General features: G+C 46.4%; 1 protein-coding gene across 1 annotated transcript in view; it reads left to right on the top strand.

Annotated features, from left to right (window-relative positions):
- Positions 1-122: 122 nt before the first annotated feature.
- Positions 123-20,000, top strand: part of sema5bb (sema domain, seven thrombospondin repeats (type 1 and type 1-like), transmembrane domain (TM) and short cytoplasmic domain, (semaphorin) 5Bb) — a gene marked incomplete at both ends in the record, with an annotated part of 27,094 nt that continues 7,216 nt past the window's right edge. The window contains 12 exons of the mRNA XM_080531817.1: positions 123-255; positions 1,074-1,274; positions 4,696-4,795; positions 4,889-4,934; positions 9,044-9,106; positions 9,360-9,458; positions 9,618-9,831; positions 10,466-10,751; positions 14,060-14,195; positions 14,570-14,777; positions 14,911-15,118; positions 19,876-19,993. Of these exons, the coding sequence (XP_080387943.1) occupies positions 123-255; positions 1,074-1,274; positions 4,696-4,795; positions 4,889-4,934; positions 9,044-9,106; positions 9,360-9,458; positions 9,618-9,831; positions 10,466-10,751; positions 14,060-14,195; positions 14,570-14,777; positions 14,911-15,118; positions 19,876-19,993 (1,812 nt within the window). The remainder of the gene's footprint in view (positions 256-1,073; positions 1,275-4,695; positions 4,796-4,888; positions 4,935-9,043; positions 9,107-9,359; positions 9,459-9,617; positions 9,832-10,465; positions 10,752-14,059; positions 14,196-14,569; positions 14,778-14,910; positions 15,119-19,875; positions 19,994-20,000) is intronic.

The raw sequence follows: 20,000 nt of genomic DNA, 5'->3' as shown, positions 1-20,000 counted from the left end.
ATAAATGCAAAACTTTATTTTGTCGAACCTTTGAAGCTGTCCTTCATATCAAGTTTGGGAGAGGAAGTTTGGGAGAGATGGCGCTCCCTTGCTTTCCTCAGTACCCACACAGAGGTGTATACATGTCAGCCAGCCAGACGCTGCTGATGCCCACGGGGATAGCGGTGTGTTGGGCACGCAGCTGTTGGCAGAGTGGTACTGTGCCAGCTCTGGTTGGCTCAGAGGCGTCGGTGAGGGCTAAAGCCAGCTGTTCAGGTCTGCAGTGCTTTTCGCTTAACGTGTTTACGTTACTTTTGCTTTCGCTCCAACCAGTGGCGGTTCCACGTCTTTGCCCACGCTGTACAGAGGCCCTGCTGAATAACCCTATCTCACCTTGTCCTAATGGCAGAAATGATGTATGAAATGAGGTATGTGAAGAAGTTAAGAAGAGCATGGAGATTGGCCCACACAACGTTTCCTTAACCTCTGCCTGTCTCTATTTGAACAAATGGTTTGTGGTTATCAGTGCTGACAGGATTGGTTTAAGTATGGGTTGTGGTTAGGGGGAGTAGTTGACCTACTGTTTCCATAACCTTTTGACCCTCTCTAAGGTCATCTCCCATCACTGTGTGGGTCTGTTCAGTAGACCACTTAGTCCAGACCTGCACTATGTCAGCTGCACTGGGAGGGTCAAATTCAACTGTCTGTCCACAGTCATCTATCTAAAGTGCCCTAGCTTTTTGAGCAGGGTGAAAGTCAGTAAGAGGCGATCTATCAGAATAGTCAATAATGAGGCTTTGGGGTCAAAGACTTGGGGTCACTCAAAGATTTTGAATCATCCGTAGATTGATTTAAACTAGTTGGCTACAGTATCTCTGGTATTAGCTTGAGACGCTGAACTCTATTTCCATATCTCTGACTCTCAGGGTAGGACATCCCTAAAGCTAAAATCTATTTTATTGACGATTCAGATGTAGTTTTCTGTACTCTGTGCTGAGGTGATTGGCTGGCTGTCTTTTAGGATCGACTGTCATTGGCTGTGTAATCTGACTGTCTTCCCTCCCTCCCTCTCCAAGGTGTGTCCTGAGGACCAGTTAGAGGTGTGGGCGTGGTTGGCCACGTAGCCATGGCGACGTCTCTGTGGGAGACCGTGTCCCTCCCCCCCTCCAGACTACTGCTGCTGTTCATCTCCCTGCCTCTCTGTCTGGGCCAGCAGCCATTACTCCACTCTGACAGCCCTCCCACACCCCCGCCGGAGTGTACCAGGAAGGAGCATCCCGTAGTCCCTTACCAAGGTGAGCACATTCACCCTGCACCTATCACCATGCCCAACGGTACATTTTCTGTTATTCACTCCTATCTCCTCTGAGGTTTCTGCCACCTCATGCGCTTCACTCACTCTTTCCTCAGTCACAGCGATTGTGGTTTTGCCCTAAAAAAAAAAGAAACAAAAGGAAATTTTGTCCAATTGCAAAATGTCCAATTGCTGATTCAATTTGCCACTCTCGTTGTTTTTCCTTAGCAAAATGCTGTCTTTTCTTTGTATCTCTCTCTCTATCCATCTCTCTCTCTCTCTCTCTCTCTCTCTCTCTCTCTCTTACACACACATTCTCTCTCTCTCTCTCACTCTCTCTCTCTGTCTCTCTCTCTCTCTCTCTCTCTCTCTTACACACACATTCTCTCTCTCTCTCTCTTACACACACATTCTCTCTCTCTCTCTCACTCTCTCTCTGTCTCTCTCTCTCTCTCTCTCTCTCTCTCTCTCTGTCTCTCTCTCCTTCTCTCTCTCTCTCTGTCTCTCTCTCCTTCTCTCTCTCTCTCTCATGAGCACCCCTCCTTCCTCCCTTCATTGTCAGCTCTATTCAGGGGTCCATTATCCCCAGTGCATTGTCAGAGAGCACTCTGGAGCTGCCCCTGCCATGACACAGTAAAATAGTCCCTCAGAAAGTAGCCACAAATTACCATACTTTCTGCCCCATTTTTCTTCTCCTCCTCAGTCAACCTCCATCTTGATCTCTGTTCCAGAAGGGTCCGTCTTTGTTAGGGCCTCACTCCTCCCACTCTCTGCCATTTTGACAAGAGGTTAAAAGGGTGACTAAAAGGGAAATGAGTGCCACCGACAGGCTACTAAAACCCATTTCACACATAGTACCCTGTCAATGACATGGAAACCCAACCCGGGTCCACCAGTGATCTTCGTCGTTCACACATGAGCTAAATGGCGGAAGGTTTCCGGGTTGCGTCTTTTCACACAAGTCCCGGGTTTGCATGAGCTGCTTGAATCACGCATTCAACTGGATGCAGAACTGGAATGTAGTAAACGTGGATTAGAACGACACAGATATGTATTTATCTGCATATTTTTCACATTAATTTAACAGCGAGTCAACTCGTATTATGGTTACCATCACCAAGTTCGCTCGCCAACTAAAGCTTTTGATTACCGTTGATATAAACATACTATACTAGTCCAAAAGCACAGTATGGGACAACTTGCTACAGCACAGCGCACAATGTATTGCCGGCCTGAGTAAGCACAGTTGAAGCGAGGGAGTGACTGGAAGTGCCACTGATGCGCACTGCGTAAACACAAATCACAAATGGATAAGTAATCCTAGGTAAGTAATCTAGCTAACTACGACTGGAAATGAAGTAGTATCCAGTTGTGGAATTATATTTATCACTATTTTGGCTGATGTGATGTGGGCTAACTAGCCAACTCCGTAACATTAGCGGAGCAAACCAAAAGTACCAAGTGAGAAAGTCCTCGCTGATTGAAAACGTAGTGGGGGTAGTGGTGGTCTAGTGGATAGTGAGTTGGACTTGGGATCGGAAGGTTGTGAGTTCAAATCCCGCCTGAAGCCACACCACTACTAGTGTGCCCTTGGGTAAGGCACTTAGCCCTCAGTTGTCCCTGTAATTCGTAATTGTAAGTCGCTTTGGATAAAAGCGTCTGCTAAATGGCAAAATTATTAAAACGTCTAGCGTCAGACATACGTAACGCTGTGTGTGCCGGACCAGGGAATGTTCAGGCTTCTGTTCACACCTAAGCCTTCCCTGTAAATTCCATGGAATTATACAAGGTCCTGACCAAGGAAAATGCCTGATCGAATTTCCCTGGTCAGTCGCGTTCACACATACACCGTACCAGTTAAATTCCATGGAATCAACTAGGAAGGCTCGTATCTGTGAAAGGGGTTTAAGACTCCCTGTCAGGAAGCTGTCAATCATCAGCCACTTGACTGGTGTCTGGTGGTATGTGCTGGTCCAATGTGGCTGGGTTCCCGAGTTCCAGTCTACCTGAGGGACTAGGGCTGCTGTTTTGTGCGGTGTCACCATAGGCCATGTAGAATTCCGATCAATAGCCACACTCAAAAACAAAACTGCAGTTTGATTTCATTCTTTTTTTTAATCCAGTACAGTCATTATTTTTCTCATTTAAGTATGTGTCACCAGCCCCTCGCCCGTACCGCAATGCCCCAGCCGTGTGGAGAGGCTTAAGCTTTTTTGCGAAGCACTCAAAGTGGATTTGAGTCACTCAGACCTACTGCTGTATTGTATCGTGATTATATTGCGTGACATGAATCCAGTCAGAAGTGTGTATGCTATGTTTTATTATTAATGTTGCCATTGTTGAAATGTTTCAGCGGGGCTGACCTTTATCCAGCATCAGCACATGATTTCACACTTTCAAAAGAGATTTGTCGACGTGTGATTCATTCCCCTGGGGAAGCATTCATGGTTGTTTTATGGACAAAGAACCAGTTCTGTTGTTTCAGATAATTTCGATTCACTGTCCATCGCTCAGGGTCAGAGCAGCGGTTCGGAGCGTCGCATATATCATAATAATTTAATCCAACCACAATGATTGGTAATGGTAAATCCAAGTAGCAACTCCTGTAATTAGTTCTGGACTGCACAGTACTCTACATCCTAGCTTCCCAGTCTAGTCTTTAACTGCTAAGATTGAACTGGATGGCAAGAATCCAGTGGTGGTGATGACTGGTGATATAATCCAATACGTGTGAGATCTCTATCTCCTCAGTAAAAAAGCCTGTTTAAACTGTCATCTTTTGCCAGCCTATCCTTAGCCCTCTTTTGATGCAGGCCTGAAACATGGCTGTTTTGAGTGAGTGTCGGGTTGCATTAAGATCAGTGTGTGTGTGTGTGTGTGTGTGTGTGTGTGTGTGTGTGTGTGTGTCCCACCCAAAGCCCAATCTTAACCTCCAGGTCAACATCCGTTTCAACACAGGGATCAAGGCACAGATTATCTAGCTTGTTGACGACGGCCTTTAGTCCAGAGCAGCCACTTATCTCAATATATCAATACTTATATCTCGGTATATCAATACAGATGTGTCATTACAGTCATTCGTCGGAGTGATCTGGCAACTCCCGTGAAGGTGAATGGATCTACTGATGTCGTTCTGAGGAGTCGAAGCCTTATGAATAAAGCAGCAGGTCTGGAGGCTCAAAGGATCATCCCCTCTACGGTAGCTTGGCCTGCTCCCCAGACCAGGTAGTGTCAGGGGAGAGATATTTCACACATCTGTGAAAACACAGTCAGAGGAGGAGAGGAGCTGGGCTGAGGCCTGATGAGCCAGCAACCGTTTGGTGTTGGTTCTCCCACAAACGGGATGTTGTTTCACCACCCCCCCCATCTTTTTTTTCTTCTCTCCCTCGTCCACCTCCTCTGCCTCCTCCTCCTCTATCCAGCATTGAGTCCCTGGATCTCCGGATTCTCCCATCCCGGAGTGAAGGACTTCTCCCAACTGACTCTCGATCTCACCCGGAACCAGCTCATCGTAGGAGCGAGGTGACAAGATCAAATCAACTAACGTTTGCCCGGTTTTGTTCTGACATGGATTGTGTCCCGTAATGTTTGTTCTTTCTCCTTTTCTACCTGCAGAAACTACCTCTTCAGACTGAGCCTAAGCAATGCGTCCCTCTTACAGGTAAGCAGAGGACACGCTGGTAATGAATGAATGAATGAATGAATGGTCTTTATTGTCATTGCTATAGTACAGGTACCAAACAACGAAATTTGGGAGGGGTGGCTCCCCTGGTGCTAGGAAAGAAAAAAAAAAAAAAAAAACAAGAAGGGAAAGGAGCTGGTTTACATAAATAAAGGCTATGTACACTATCCACTATACTATACTGTACAGATAGACGACTAGGGTTGTCATATTGCACATAGTGTTATTGCACATTCATTTAAAGTGTCGCAGTTTGCAGGCTTGAAATGTACACATTTGTGCCTCAGCACTACACCTGATTTTTTCAGTCCAGCAGCTGCCATCAATCCGTCCAGACTGTCCAGGGCCCAGAACCTAGGTCTTTGCTGTGTTCAGGGCCTGGATGGCCCTGGGGTAGAAGCTGTTCTTCAGTCTGTTTGTCCTTGCGACAGAGTACATTCTGTAGGTTTGTGCTCAGTCTTTCAGTCTTGACATATGGATGTAGCCTGTCGAAACGGTGGACCTGTGAACGTGTATAGACTTGTATGGTATCCCATTCAGGAGGAGAAGGAGAGAAAGCTGTCTCGTCAGGCCTGTCTGCTCTGTAGATGATAGTCCCTGCAGGGGTTTATTAGGGGTATGGGGGGAGGAGGTGTTTGTGAGGGTCTCACCAGGCCACTAGGCTGGAATGTCAACAGACTCAGTTTACTGGGCCTGATTAGTGTTTGCCAGGAGACACATCACACAGGAATGGGATCTACTCATCTTAGCTCTCTCTCCCTCTCCCTATCGTCCTCCAATCCCTTGCCCTCTCTCTCTTTTTCCACTTCCCTCTCTCTGCCTTATCTCATCCTGTCTTTGGTTTCTTGACTGCTATGCACCGGACAGAGAGCTGCTGATTTTAAACCTTTTCAACATTTTATACTGTAGAATGCAGAAGGTCTTAGGGATGTTGGGGGTAGTGGTGGTCTAGTGGATAGTGAGTTGGACTTGTGATCGGAAGGTTGTGAGTTCATCCCGCCTGAAACCACACCACTACTAGTGTGCCCTTGGGTAAGGCACTTAGCCCTCAGTTACTCCAGGGGGAATGTCCCTGTAATTCGTAATTGTAAGTCGCTTTGGATAAAAGCGTCTGCTAAATGGCAAAATTATTATTATTATTATGTTTTAAGTCACTAACTGAACTTTGCTTTTGGTATTTTAACACCAGTAAAGGACACCTTTATATATATTTTTTACAGATGTTCGATTCTTTCTTGAAGCCTTTTTCGCATGCGTTTTTTTGTGTGTGTTCCTATTGTCATGTCCCGGCTCTAGACCATGACAAAGAGTGGACCAGAACACGGTAGAGAACAGTCCACCAATAGTTATTCCAACACAAGTCACTCATAAATAACGTACTTACATAAGAGTATAGAGTGTGACAGTCAGTAGCATCAGTGTGGTGGGGTGTTAGATGAGTGAACCATGTACATGAAAAGATGTTGAAAACACCAAAACAAAACATAAAAGAAAAAGGGACCAGTGTCCATGGGGTACCAGAGAGAGAAAGAGCCCAAAGGCCTCATGGGCTTTTATAGGCCTACCCACAGGTGTGTTTGAATGGACAGCCAATCAAGGCTCTTGCTGCCACTCCCCACCTTGCACTGCAGCATAGAAACAGACAGAACAGAACAGCACTCCTGCAACACAGACAATGATTATCTGTGAAAGTTCACAAATAGCTACATATCATTTTTTTAAGAGTTTGTTCTAGTTGAAATCATGGGTTTGTTAGAGTGTGCCTTCTGCTTGAAAAATGTTGAATGTGCCTTTAGTGCGCAAGTCTGAACTGAAATGATTTTCTCTTCCTTTATAAGTACATATTATATATAGTATATACCTACATAGTATATTCCCCAAGCATTTCCAACACCTCTCCACCCCTACGCCAATCCTTTACAATACAACACAAAGGCTAACCCTGTTATTGAGTTGGGGACCATTAGAACCATGCTAAATCAACTCCATTCGACAACACAGCCATGTCCATCGCCAGTGAGAGATGAATGGAGATGGAGGGCAGGGCCTAGAGGTCTATGGGAGGTTAATCAAAGGGGATTTGTGACGTTTTTTGTTTTGCTGGAGTGGAGAGTGACGGGGTGGCAGAGTCTGATGTATCCGTGCGTTTGTATGTGAATGTGGTTAGGTACAGTATAGTCTAGGTCTGTTTTGTACAGTATGTTGCCATAAATGCATCCAAGGATATGGGTGAGTGTTCTTCAACAATAGACATTCTCGGACAGTGGGCATATCATTCATCATACTCTCGTGAATGGGTGGACCGGTCTGAGGGATGAGTGACTTTGTTTGTGGGTATTCATCTGGTGGGCCTGAACGCCCTGCGAGAGTGAGAGAAGTGTGAAAGACACCTTAGAGACTCAACTCCTTAAGGAACCACTGCACCGGGGCACAATACTATTATGCAAACAGAGTTTTCAGTTTGTCCATTCATTCAACTCTTTGTCCCAAACTTTAAATAGAATTTGGGAGCTCCGTTGTCAGGGGTGACCGAGGGAAAGCTGAGCTTAGGAGTGAGTCTCCAGCAGGATGAGGGGGTTTCATTGTTCCAGTGGCTCCTATGTAAAGCAGAATGGATCCAGAATGGATCCGTTCATGTCAAGATGGTCTTGGTTGTACGAGGCGGTTTGGAGATCATGGAATGTCATGCCATGGAATGTTTCCTGCAACAAAGTACAAAAAGAAAGTTCCAGAGATCAGATGTTTTTTTCCTTTCTGTAGTTATGTTGGCAAACATACTGTGGTGTATGTATAATGTGGTGCTCATCACATTGTGATCAATTCCTTACAGCGTATTTATCTGCTAATTGAGCAAAATAGAATTGCTGTTCTGGCCAGCTTTCAGCCTTGAGATGTAGAGAATGTGGATTTACTGTCTGGACATTTAGGGAGAACATTACGTGGCAGTTTTCTGACAGTTTCTCAGAGCTGTACTTTCCCACAAAGAGAGATGCTGCTGTATTTGCTGATTCGGCTTTTCACCATGTACTGGAATGGTTAGTAATTAGTCAACACAAATCACATTGTCATGTACTATTTTTTTCATGCAGGATGACTCAAGTGTCCCTCAATGAACTCACACCTCAGGAGATAGACAGGATCGAGAGGGTAGAGAGAGAACCATGCTACAGTATGTTTTCTGCGTTGGCTTTGTCCCTGTGATCAATATGTCATTGGTGTGTCCTTAGGTATTATATGCGAGTGAGTGAGTCTAAAGGATCAGAGAGAATGTCATTTGTTATTGGGGGCAAAGGAAGGTCGCAGCATCACTCCACTTAGACAAGAAAATGTGATTAGATTCATATGTAAATGACATTGTCCTCTGCAAGTGCCTTTGCGCACATCATACTTCAAAGTATGTCCACTAAGTACTTCTAAGCCTTCTAAGTATGTCTCATGACTGATTCTTGAGAATTTGGATAACACTGGTTTGAATTTTGAAAAGAAATGTTAAGAAATGTAAACTTATATGTTTATAGAACAAGGTCTCAGCAATCAAGCAATATTTTGGTGCAACCACCTGATTTTGTAATTATTTCATAAAATATGTTTTTCCTGTCATTACTTAGTTTTTGTCAACACAGTCACAATAACACAATAAAAAGCTATTTATTCCTATTTATTTAGTCATATATAGATTTAGAGCTGTTAAATCATTGTGTCTATACCATAGGTACACATTCTGTTACGATGTATTGCTGCATTACAAGAGCAAACAAGTAGATTGTGAGGTTATATTGTTGTACTGTACACATAAGGGTTTACAAGGTGCAATATTGACTGTGATATAAAATGACCTACAACGTCCAAGGTGTCCAATATTCCAAAAGTGCACAGGTTTTGTTTTGTGTCCTAACCTTTGCTGCATGTAAGTGAAAAAAATGTAGATGTCTTATACTTGGGGCGCTTAGGTGGCGTAGTGGATTAAGCGCTGACCATGTACCGCAGGGATTCCGGTTCGATTCCAATTGTCATTAAAAAAGGAAAAATATGAGTGGGACTGCCCCACTCAGAAAAAAAATAAAGATGTGTTATACTTTGTTTCCTAGGCGACAGCGTGGGGTCCAGATGAAGACACCAAGCGGTCATGTCAGAGCAAAGGGAAAACCGAGGTACGGTAGACCAGGGGAGGCTGGTGGAGGTAGAAATCAGAGGGACAGGCTCATTGGAACGCTTGGAGCGGAACAAGGAATGGTATCAAACACGTTTCATACAATGTATTATTCCGTCCCATGCATTACAATGAGCCCCTCCTCAGAATTTCCACCTCCACTAGCCACTACTGCAGTAGAGCCACTTCTAGTACAAACTCTATGGAGGCGGTGATGGTCTCTGTGCTGACCTGTGCTGATGTCCCGCCCACAGGAAGAGTGTCAGAACTACATACGGGTCTTGCTCATCACTGGGAGGAGGATCTTCACCTGCGGAACCAACGCCTTCACCCCTGTCTGCACCACCCGACAGGTGAGGAAGAGGGGGATGAGAGATGGATGGATGTATTATGTAACGAAGAGGCTAATGACGACACAGGTGTAGGGCTCGACGTAACACTCGCTCTTCTCTGAGCCTACCTAACCACCCTTTTTTCCCTTCCCTTCGCCTCCCGCTCCTCCTTTCTTTCAGATCGGCAACCTTAGCCGGGTGGTGGACACGGTGAACGGCGTGGCGAGGTGCCCCTACGACCCGCGCCACAACTCCACCGCCATGGTGACGGAGAAGGGCGAGCTGTACGCCGCGACGGTCATCGACTTCTCCGGCCGAGACCCTGTCATCTACCGTAGCCTCGGAAACATGCCGCCGCTGCGTACCGCCCAGTACAACTCCAAATGGCTGAACGGTAAACGACCCGGCCTCTCCGCACTTCACACGTCCCTTTCACATCACCACACTCTGACTACACTGTGTGGCACCTCCGGCTCCTGAGGGGAAAATACTGGACACTTACTTACTTACTTACTTAGGCCTTTAAAAATTCCCTAGGGAACATAGGCCATCGATGAAACCCCTCCATCCTCTCCGGTCTTGTGTCTCACGCTGCTGGTACGAGATGCTCACCCTGGTCGCAAGCTATCACTACACAGAAGCAGGAGTTAGTTGGGGCTTGACGTGCCGAGACAGTTTGTACACGACGCCGAAGCCTGTCTGGCCTCATGTGATATGAGACTGGAATAGGATAGGAGAGGGCGGGACTGACAAACCAACTCCAAAATAAACCAGAAGCCAGACATGGTGGAAGGTTGGGCTTGGGGCTAAAAACCAACATGCTACAGAAACAAAATACGGGACAATGAGGATGGAAGGTTGCTCCTCTCTCCGTGTCACAAGAGGCTGATTGCCAAGAGGTGTCTGTGGTGTCTAATATGTGTGTGACCGAGTGACCCTTTTGGATCAGAAATAGCACATCTCATATCTAACCAAGCTCTACCTGCTCCCCTCCTCTCCCCTCCTCTCCCCTCCCCTCCTGCCCCCAGAGCCTCACTTTGTGTCCGTCTACGAGGTGGGCCTCTTCACCTACTTCTTCCTGCGGGAAAACGCCGTGGAGCACGATTGCGGGAAGTCGGTTTTCTCGCGCGTGGCGCGCATCTGTAAGAACGACGTGGGCGGCCGCTTCCTATTGGAGGACACCTGGACCACTTTCATGAAGGCCCGGCTCAACTGCTCTCGCTCCGGGGAGATCCCCTTCTACTACAACGAGCTGCAGAGCACCTTCTACCTGCCAGAGCAGGACCTCATCTTTGGCATCTTTACCACCAACGTGTGAGTGACACACACATACAGTACACACACACACTCACACACACACACACACACACACACACAGACACACACACACACTCACACACACACACACACACACACACTCACACTCACACAGACAGACAGCTCCATAATAAGCGTTACAATTCTTCTCTGGCTTGCTGTTTCACACAAACACAATTACAACAACAACAAATATACACAGCACTGTGTGAGAGACACAATATGCGAGCAGATATACGAGCACCTTTTTTTATTATTCGCTCCATTCCCCGTTCTCTTATTCCCTTTATGTATTCATAGACCTAACAGCCCTCCCCAAAGCCTGTATGTTTTATTGATGCTAAACATATTACACACCAAGTACAGCCTAGCGAAGCAATCATCTTGTGTAATTTCAAGCTGTCTGCCCAAATGTTGAGAGGAGGGAAAGTGGAAATCAACCTTCCACTCCTCTCTGTCTCTGTGCCCTTGGCTGAGCGACGAGGCAGAACAGTTTCTGTGAGAGACGAGCGTCCGCGGGAGTGGCAGGCCTGTGGGATAGCCGTAATGTTTTTGTGTGACAGTGAAACACTTGAAGCTTAAAGGGCCGATGCACACTGGTGACTGCAATTTAACTAACTCTGATCTAACTCTAATCAGACTTATTTGGTGTGTGTGTGTGTACGTGTCTGTGTGTCTGTGTGCTGGCGTACGTGCGTGCTAGCGTACGCGCGTGCTCGTGTGTGTGTGTGTGTGTGTCTGGTGTGTGTGTGTGTGTGTGTGCGTGTGTGTGTGTGTGTGTGTGTGTGTGTGTGTGCGTGTGCGTGTGTGTGTGTGGTGTGTGCGTGTGTGTCTGGTGTGTGCGTGTATGCACCAAATCATGCTGTGCGTTTCCCTACAGGAGAAAAAAAAGTCTGTCCTCCTCCAGTCCCATTTCCTTATTGAGGTTGTGTACAGTACACCAGCCACACCCTATAACCCCTCTCTGCATGGGGCGTGATAAACCCAGTGCCAGAGTTCCACAAACAGCACATTACTGTCCAAGCTTTTTACTCCTGTCCGCCCTCCTAGGGACCGTTATTCAGATGATGCAAATCCAGAGGCTGTTAGCACGCCAGCAGAGTCAGCTAAACCAGCCTGCTCTTTCATACCTGCAGTAATGGCTCTATTGTGAGAAGAGGCTAATCAGCTTTGGCTCATCTCACTGGCACAAGTGCTGCACTGTTTGGTGTCCATCTCTGGGCTCGCGCAGGGCAGCAGTAAAAAGCTTTCGTTCAGAAAGACATCGTTTTCCTTTCTTCCTGTCTGAAAGACATCTTATCCCTGTCCCCCAGACAAGAGAAGATTTACAAGACATGGAGCGATAACATCTCAGGTCCTCAGCGAGGACTAACAGGAGCTGTTCCAGATATCCTGAGAAAGATCTTACTGGTTAAAGATACGTTGTACCTTGATCTGTGCCGAATTTGTATAGCTTTGTTTTTTTTTACCTTGCGTGTAAGAGGCAATATAGACTTTGTTTATTCTAAATGATTTTTAGGCTGTTGTTTATTTTATTTTTTCTGAGTGGGGCAGTCCCACTCATATTTTTCATTTTATTGACAGATACAGTAGAGATTTAGACAGGAAGGATGGGTGAGAGAGAGAGGAGGGATGACATGCAGGATATGGACAGCCGAGCAAAGGATATACTTTGCTCAGCTGCCCTCGAACAGGCGGTTCAGGACCATGTTCGCAAGGACAAACAGACTGAAGCTCAGCTTCTACCCCAGGGCCATCCAGGCCCTGAACACAGCAAAGACCTAGGTTCTAGGCCCTGGACAATCTAGACAAATTGATGGCAGCTACTAGATTGAAATCAAGTGTAATACTGAAACACAACTGTGTACATTTCAAACCTGCAAACTGCGACACTTTAAATGAATGTGCAATAACACTATGTGCAATATGACAACCCTAGGGTACATAAGGTTCAGAGAATAGGAAATGTTAGAATAGGTATAGCATAGCATAGAGTACAGCACAGTGTTTTATTTGTATAGTATAGTATAGTGGATAGTGTACATAGCCTTTATTTATGTAAACCAGCTCTTTTCCCTTCTTGTTTTTAGTTTTTTTTTCCTAGCACCAGGGGAGCCCCCCCCTCCCAAATTTCGTTGTTTGGTACCTGTACTATATTAATGACAATAAAGACCATTCATTCATTCATTCATTCATTCATATGTCCCCGGCCGAAATCAAACCGGGGACCCTGTGGTTACATGGTCAACGCTTAACCCGCTACGCCACCTAAGCGCCCCATGGTTGTTGTTAAAAAAAAAAAAAAGCCATCATATTCATATACTGTAAACCAGGAAATCAACCAGAAATCAAAGCGTATTTGTCAGGTGAACTGGTACAAGCTGTTTTACTTGCTTTCATGATTTGTCATTGTTGTACCAACTTTTACCAACAGTGAGTGAATAGCATTGAAGTTACAGCACAATACAAAGCCGAAAATCCCTCTCACACACAGATCTGTGCTCCTCAGTGGCGCTCCCTATGGAGCTATGTCTCATACCCAGCCCAGACCCTGCTCCCAGCTCAGCGCCGGCCCGATATAGAACTCCCAGCCAGTCATTACCATGGCTCCGTGGCTTCGCTGCTATTGTAACTCATTTGTGTGTGGTTCGGTTTCCTCAGGCAGCCCACAGAGTCTCATTTATATCCACACAATATATCATTTATATCACAGAATCCCCACAGAGCTCCAGGCTCTCTGAACCATTGTTCCTGCATAGATAGACCTGCTGGTCTCTACTATATGCCAGCTTCGCAAGTGTCTGTTCCCAGACAGGCCTGCTCTGACCTCAGGTTTCTGCAGCTACTGTATCTGGCTGAGATGACTAAGTATGGATTGGTTGAGTCACTGGGCTGAGATGCTGAGTAGTGGCTGGTGGAGGTAGAAATCGGAGACCAGGCCCATTGGAATGCATGGAATGGAATGAAGAATGGTATCAAACACATTATTCTTCCTTTACTGGAAGCCTCTGCTTCCAAAGACTCTAACCAACAATTCGACATTCCTTTTTTAAAATTTCCTGGCAGATTACTTATTCTTGGAATGAAGGTTATACATGCATGAGCCATATCAGTGATGGCAGTATAAGATAGGGACTGAATGTCACACTGAAATACTGTATATTAATGTCTCTATAGTATGTAGTGTGTCGCATTAGTGATAGCTACATCACTTTTTCTTAGTCGTTTGGAGGTGACCCGTCGTAAACCCTGTGGTCAACCCTGTGGCCTCACAGTGACATTGGCCTTTCTCTCCCTCCTCACAGGAACAGCATCTCAGCCTCTGCAGTGTGTGCCTTCAACCTCAGTGCCATCACCCAGGCTTTCAACGGACCCTTCCGCTACCAAGAGAACCCTCGCACCAGCTGGCTCTCCACACCTAACCCCATCCACAACTTCCAGGTAGGCACCCCACACCTAACCCCATCCTCAACTTTCAGATACAGCCCCCAGTACAGAGTGGTTTACACTCAAACTCTGGTTAGCTGCATTTGCATAAACTGTAGGTCATAACCACCAACCGCGGGCTATGAAGTCTTCCCAGAAGTACATATGCCACTGGAGAACAACAAATGACTCATAGAGAGGAGGTTGTTGAATAGTTTAATGTCAGTTGCTTTTGGCCTTATTCCTTTTTCTGTTGGAAACTGTATTGTTTTGTTACTATAATACTGGCCAATGTCTTTCATGATGCACTGTACACGTTCAGTGGCAGTATAGTATGGTCGTGGTGGCTGTGTTCGGCGTAACCCTGTCTCCCTCTCACGTCCTGTCAGTGCGGCACACTGGAGGAGCGCGGCCCAGGAGAGAACCTGACGGAGCGCAGTCTGCAGGACGCCCAGCGGCTCTTCCTCATGAGTGACGTGGTCCAGCCCATCTCCACAGACCCGCTGCTCACCCAGGACAACGTGCGCTTCTCCAAGCTGGTAGTGGACATTGTTCAGGGCCGTGACACCCTCTACCACGTCATGTACATTGGCACCGGTGAGTCAGCAGGAGGGAGGGAGGTGGTGGGTGACAGAGAAGCACATACATACATACATACATACTGATAGCCATAACTGATAACTGATACAACGTCAACACAATGTCTTATTATGTCTCTCTGTCCAATAAGAATATGGCACCATCCTGAAGGCCCTCTCCACAACCAATAAGAGCCTGCGGGGATGTTACCTGGAGGAGATGAAGGTCCTCCCTGAGGGTCAGAGCGAGCCAATCAGGAGCCTGCAAATTCTCCACAGTGATCGGTCGTTGTTTGTGGGGCTGAGCGACAGAGTGTTGAAGATCCCGTTGGAGAGGTGCTCAAGCTACAGAACTGAACGGTAATACCCTCCCCCTGAGCATACCATTGTGACAGCGGGTCGTACTGTAGACCAGCCAACTCACCAGTGAGGCTCCTCTCTGCCCTCCAGTTCAACAGAATCTGATTTATTTTTTCATTTGGGAGAATTAAAAAATATAACAAAAAATATATTGAGTAAAGTACAAGCATTAATAGGCAATCATTTTTACAAAAACGATTTATTACTTGAAGCATGTGGTATGTGTGAACTAAATTATAAAGAAATGAGTGCAGCTGCATAAATATGTGAACCCCAAGATGCATTGGTTAAATCAAGGGTAAGTAGAATCAGGTGGGTAAATAATTGGGTACCAAATGGAATGGAATGGAATGGACTTTTATTTGTCATTGCTACAGTACAGGTACCAAACAACGAAATTTAGGAGGGGTGGCTCCCCTGGTGTTAGGAAAGGAAAAAAAAAAAACATTTTAGAAAAAGCATAAAATCACAAGAAGGTAGGGAGCTGGTTTACATCAATAAAGGCTATGTACACAATCCACTGTACTATACTGCACAGATAGTCAACTAGGGTTGTCATATTGCACAAAAGTATTGTGCAAATGAACCAATCAAAGGAGAGATCTTTAGGAAAGAGTTGTATTGTGTTACAGGTGAATGCAAAACACACCATGCTGAGAGGAAAGTAAATCTCAGAGGGTAGTGAGAGCACATCAGTCTGGGGAAGGCTACTCATCTCAACAACAACTGTGAGGCAAAGTATGTACAAATGGAGAGCATTTAACATGACAGCAACTCAGCCTCGATGTGAACGCCGTTCCGAAATGTCATCAAGAGCCACAAAAACAAAACAAAATCGGGTGAAAGCTACCCTAAACACATCTAGAGATTTGCAGACCTCCCTTGCTCAGGCAACTGTGCATGCTTCAACAATAAGAAGAACACTGAATCAAAATGGCATTCATGGGAGGGTTGCGAGGAAGAAGCCTCTGCTGTCCCCAAAAAAATCAAACTACCCGTCTTAACTTTGCCAGACACCTGGACATGCCTGAAGGTTTCTGGAAGTCCGCCCAGCCTGAAGGTTTCTGGAAGGCTTGTCCCACCTGCACAAGCCTGAAGGTTTCTGGAAGTCCTCTGGGACCACTATGTTTGGCGAAAACCCAACACTGCCTACCACCAAAAGAACCTTATCCCAACAGTCAAGCATAGTGGTGGGAATGTCCTTGGGCTGCTTTTCCTCCCCATGCACGACTCCACATCATTAAGGGAACCATGAATTCTTAGGTATTATAGGAGATTTTTTTTTTTTGGGCTGAGTGGGGCAGTCCCACTCATATTTTTCATTTGTATTGATAGATACAGTGGAGAATTAGACAGGAAGGATGGGTGAGAGAGAGAGGAGGGATGACATGCAGGATATGTCCCCAGCCGGATTCGAACCTGGGACCCTGCGGTTACATGGTCGACGCTTAACCCGCTACACCACCTAAGCGCCCCTACTAGGAGATTCTTGAACAGAACATCAAGCCATCAATCAAGGAACTAAAGCTGTGCTTTAAAATAGGTCTTCCAACGACCCAAAGCATTCAAGCAAATCTATCAAAACAATGACTAAGGAGAAAGAAGATTTGTTTTGGATTGGCCAAGTCAAAGTTCTGACCTAAATCCAATCAGGATGCTGTGGCAGGACCTGAAGTGGGCAGTTCATGCCAGACACCCCTCAAACGTCACTCAATTGGCTGAGTTCTTTAAGTTCCCTCGAAACAGATGTCAGAGGCTATTTAGTGGCTATACGAGACATTTACTCCCAGTTATCGCTGCTATTGGAGGTGCCACAATCTGTTGACTGAAGAGGTTCACATATTTTTGCACATAATGAAATCTGAGTTTTTGTTAAACCACTTTCGGTAAATATACAAAGAAAATGTATCATATGTTTTTATTTGTGTCCTTTATTTGGAATGTCTTTATTACGATTTGGGGTTTAGATCAAAATGCTGTAGGGTTCGCAAACTTGCAAGCAGTACTGTATGAGGCTTCCTACATGCTGAGGTCCTCACACTCTCTGACTTCTCTCAGACAAGCGTCCGGTTCAGTCAGACCTCGCTGTATTGCACACATACGGTATGCATAACACCTCCAGAAGTCATGAATAATTCCATGCATTATCCTACATGACCTTATAGATAGCAGGCTCCAGCTGACTCCTAGTGAGGTTTAACTACACCTCCGCCGCCTCCCATCCTCCGCCCCCCCGTCTCTCACAGAAGGGCTGTGGAAACTCATTTACCTCTGTTCCTGGTGCATTCACTGTGGCTGGAACATTGCATCTATGCCAGCTGAGCTTTTCTGTGTGATCCATCACGCTCACCTGTCAGTCCTGAAACTAAATCTGTAGTCTGAAAAGAGAAGGATTTACCATGGCAGGTTTGACTAGTTCTCGCTGAAGGATACTCCTGCCCATCCAAAAATATTATTGAATCAAGCCTTGATGTATCCCTAATTCTATTTCTATTCATATCTTATCTGTGCAACGCAGTCGCAAACCAAACTCTGTGTGCTCCAGGTTACCTTTTTCTCTCATTAGACTCTGCTGTCCTCGCATGCATGGAGCCTCCGCTCTGCAGCCTCAGACCTCCTGCAGCCCAGATTAATGGACTGCGGCTGTTAGTTTAATAGTTTCTAGAGAAACGGTTTCCTCCTCCCCCGAAGGATGAATAATCAGAGTAATGAACTTGGCAGTCGCCAAATAACTGTCGTCTCGATTCCGAGTCACGCAGGGAAACACTGTTATTACATGCATTATGAATGAAAGCAATCCCTCGTACAGTGTAGCGGCACACTACGGTTGAATAATCCTATAATCTACGCTAGTTATCAGCCAAGTGGGTTTTAGTTTGTTAGCATATTAATAGCTCAAAGAGCTCTTTGTTGCTTTCTTTAGTCATGTGGGTTGGGGAGGTATATTTGACAGGGAGGGAAACGGGGTGGGGGTAAGTTTTCCCCTAAAATGTAGGGACTTGGGGATTTAACTTTTTTCTTTTCTTTTTTAGGGTCTTTTTATTAGGGTTTTATTGGGGTTGTTTTCCTCCCAGGGAACCTCCTTTTCCAGACAGAAAGTAGTCACTGCAGGTTGTTGTTGCCGCCAGTTAGTCAGCAGGGTGCTTAAACACAGTGGTTCGGAGGTATTAGAGCTGATTATCAGGGACTGATCTGTGGAGTATTTATTGCAGGGTAAGCGTTGGCCGTGCTCTGTATGCGGAATACCAATCAGCGCTGTCTTAGGTTAGTTCATTTGTATTCCGCCCATCAGGTTGTAAATGTCTCCCAATGCTGATGAGAGCCACAGATACAGCAGAGGGACTGAGGGAAGCAGAGGGAGAAAATGAAAGCCGGGCCCTGTGCTGCGACCCTGCCGCCTCTCACGGCTGACACTGTCGAACCACAGTGGTATAATCTTTTCACATTACATGGCTTTTTCATTGGGAAAAAGTTTTCTTTCCGTATGAAGAGGAGGGGGGTTAGCGATGGGTTCTCCCAGCGGTCGCTCTTGCTCTCGGGAGCCTGCTGTATAGTGTGGCAGTGTTCTGGTTGAGGTAATTGGAAGGAATTGCTGTGACATGGCCGATATCCTCTCTAGATGTCATTATTCTCTCTCGGCCTGACACTGCAGGCAGAAATGAGCTCCCACTAGTTCGGGAAAACATCGTGTTGTGGGGAATATCGGCTCTGAAATTGGTTGTTAGAGTTGTTGTTGTTGTTGTTTTTTTCGATGAGGCAATGACAGCCGGAGGTGTAACCCTGAATCATTTGGTCTGTATTCCAAATCCGGTTGCTAATTTTGTTGATTTTGTTCTTCCTCTGAGATGTTCTCTCTCTATACTCCCCTCCCTTGTCACATCCTCCTTTCCTCCCTCCCTCACCCCCCCCCCTCTCTCTCTCTCTCCACTCCCCCTTCTCCCTTCCCCTCCTGTGTGCTGAGTAAGGCCTTGTCTACCAGACTGGAGCTGCTCTGTGATAAGTTGTTTCCACAGAGCCTTGCTCAGCAGGAGGTGTGTGTTTGACTGACAGGCAGGGGGCCCAGCGTCTTGTACCCCGTACAGTTCAGCATTATGACGGTGTTGCAGAGAGACAGCACCACTCAGCCCCCCTCAGAAAAGAGCCCTTTCACTGAGTCCGCCCACACCGTTCCCTGACATACATGGATGTGACAAGCTTAATCGTGTGGTCATACTCCACCAAGTCCCTCACATAGACCGGCGCCTGAACCTCGTCATAGTTGTCCTGGATCAACACGACCTGTTTTCCTCTACTCTGGGCTCAGCCCGACGGAGCCACACTCCGAGAAAAACAAACAGGGTGAGCTGCAGAGAGGACCTCTTTCAGGGGTCCTAGGGTTAGGGGTCCCCTGGCCTGTGCCTGTTACAACATGTCCAGAATTCCCTCACAGCCGGGGTTTCCCTGAGCTCTGACTGCTTTGTTTCATTCAGCGTGGGGGGGGGGGGGGGGGGGTTAATTACCATGCTATTAGCTCATGTTTATCTGGACCTTATTGATAAACATTGCGCTAGTGAGGAGCGTGCGGCACCAGGGTTTCACTGAATAGCTCGTGTGAGGACGTGAGGATGACTCCCATCGTGTGTTTACAGGTCTGATATCGGTAGGAACTATTTGTGTTTGCTTACAGCTAACATGCCGTGTCACAGGCAGTCCAGCAGTGATTATTTTTGTTCCAGCGCTGTCCCACTGACTGCTGTCTTTGTGCCCGGTCCTTTTAGGCATTGCCTCGGTGCCCGAGACCCCTACTGTGGCTGGGACCGCAAACAGAAACGCTGTACCACCATCGAGGACAGCTCCAACATGAGCCAATGGAGCCAGAATATAACCGAGTGCCCCGTAAGAG

The sequence above is a fragment of the Nansenia antarctica genome, assembly GCF_963989245.1.
Source record: "Nansenia antarctica genome assembly, chromosome: 5".
Taxonomy (NCBI): Eukaryota; Metazoa; Chordata; class Actinopteri; order Argentiniformes; family Microstomatidae; genus Nansenia; species Nansenia antarctica.
The sequence above is the reverse complement of the archived record's forward strand: the minus strand, read 5'-3'. Positions and strand labels throughout refer to the sequence as shown.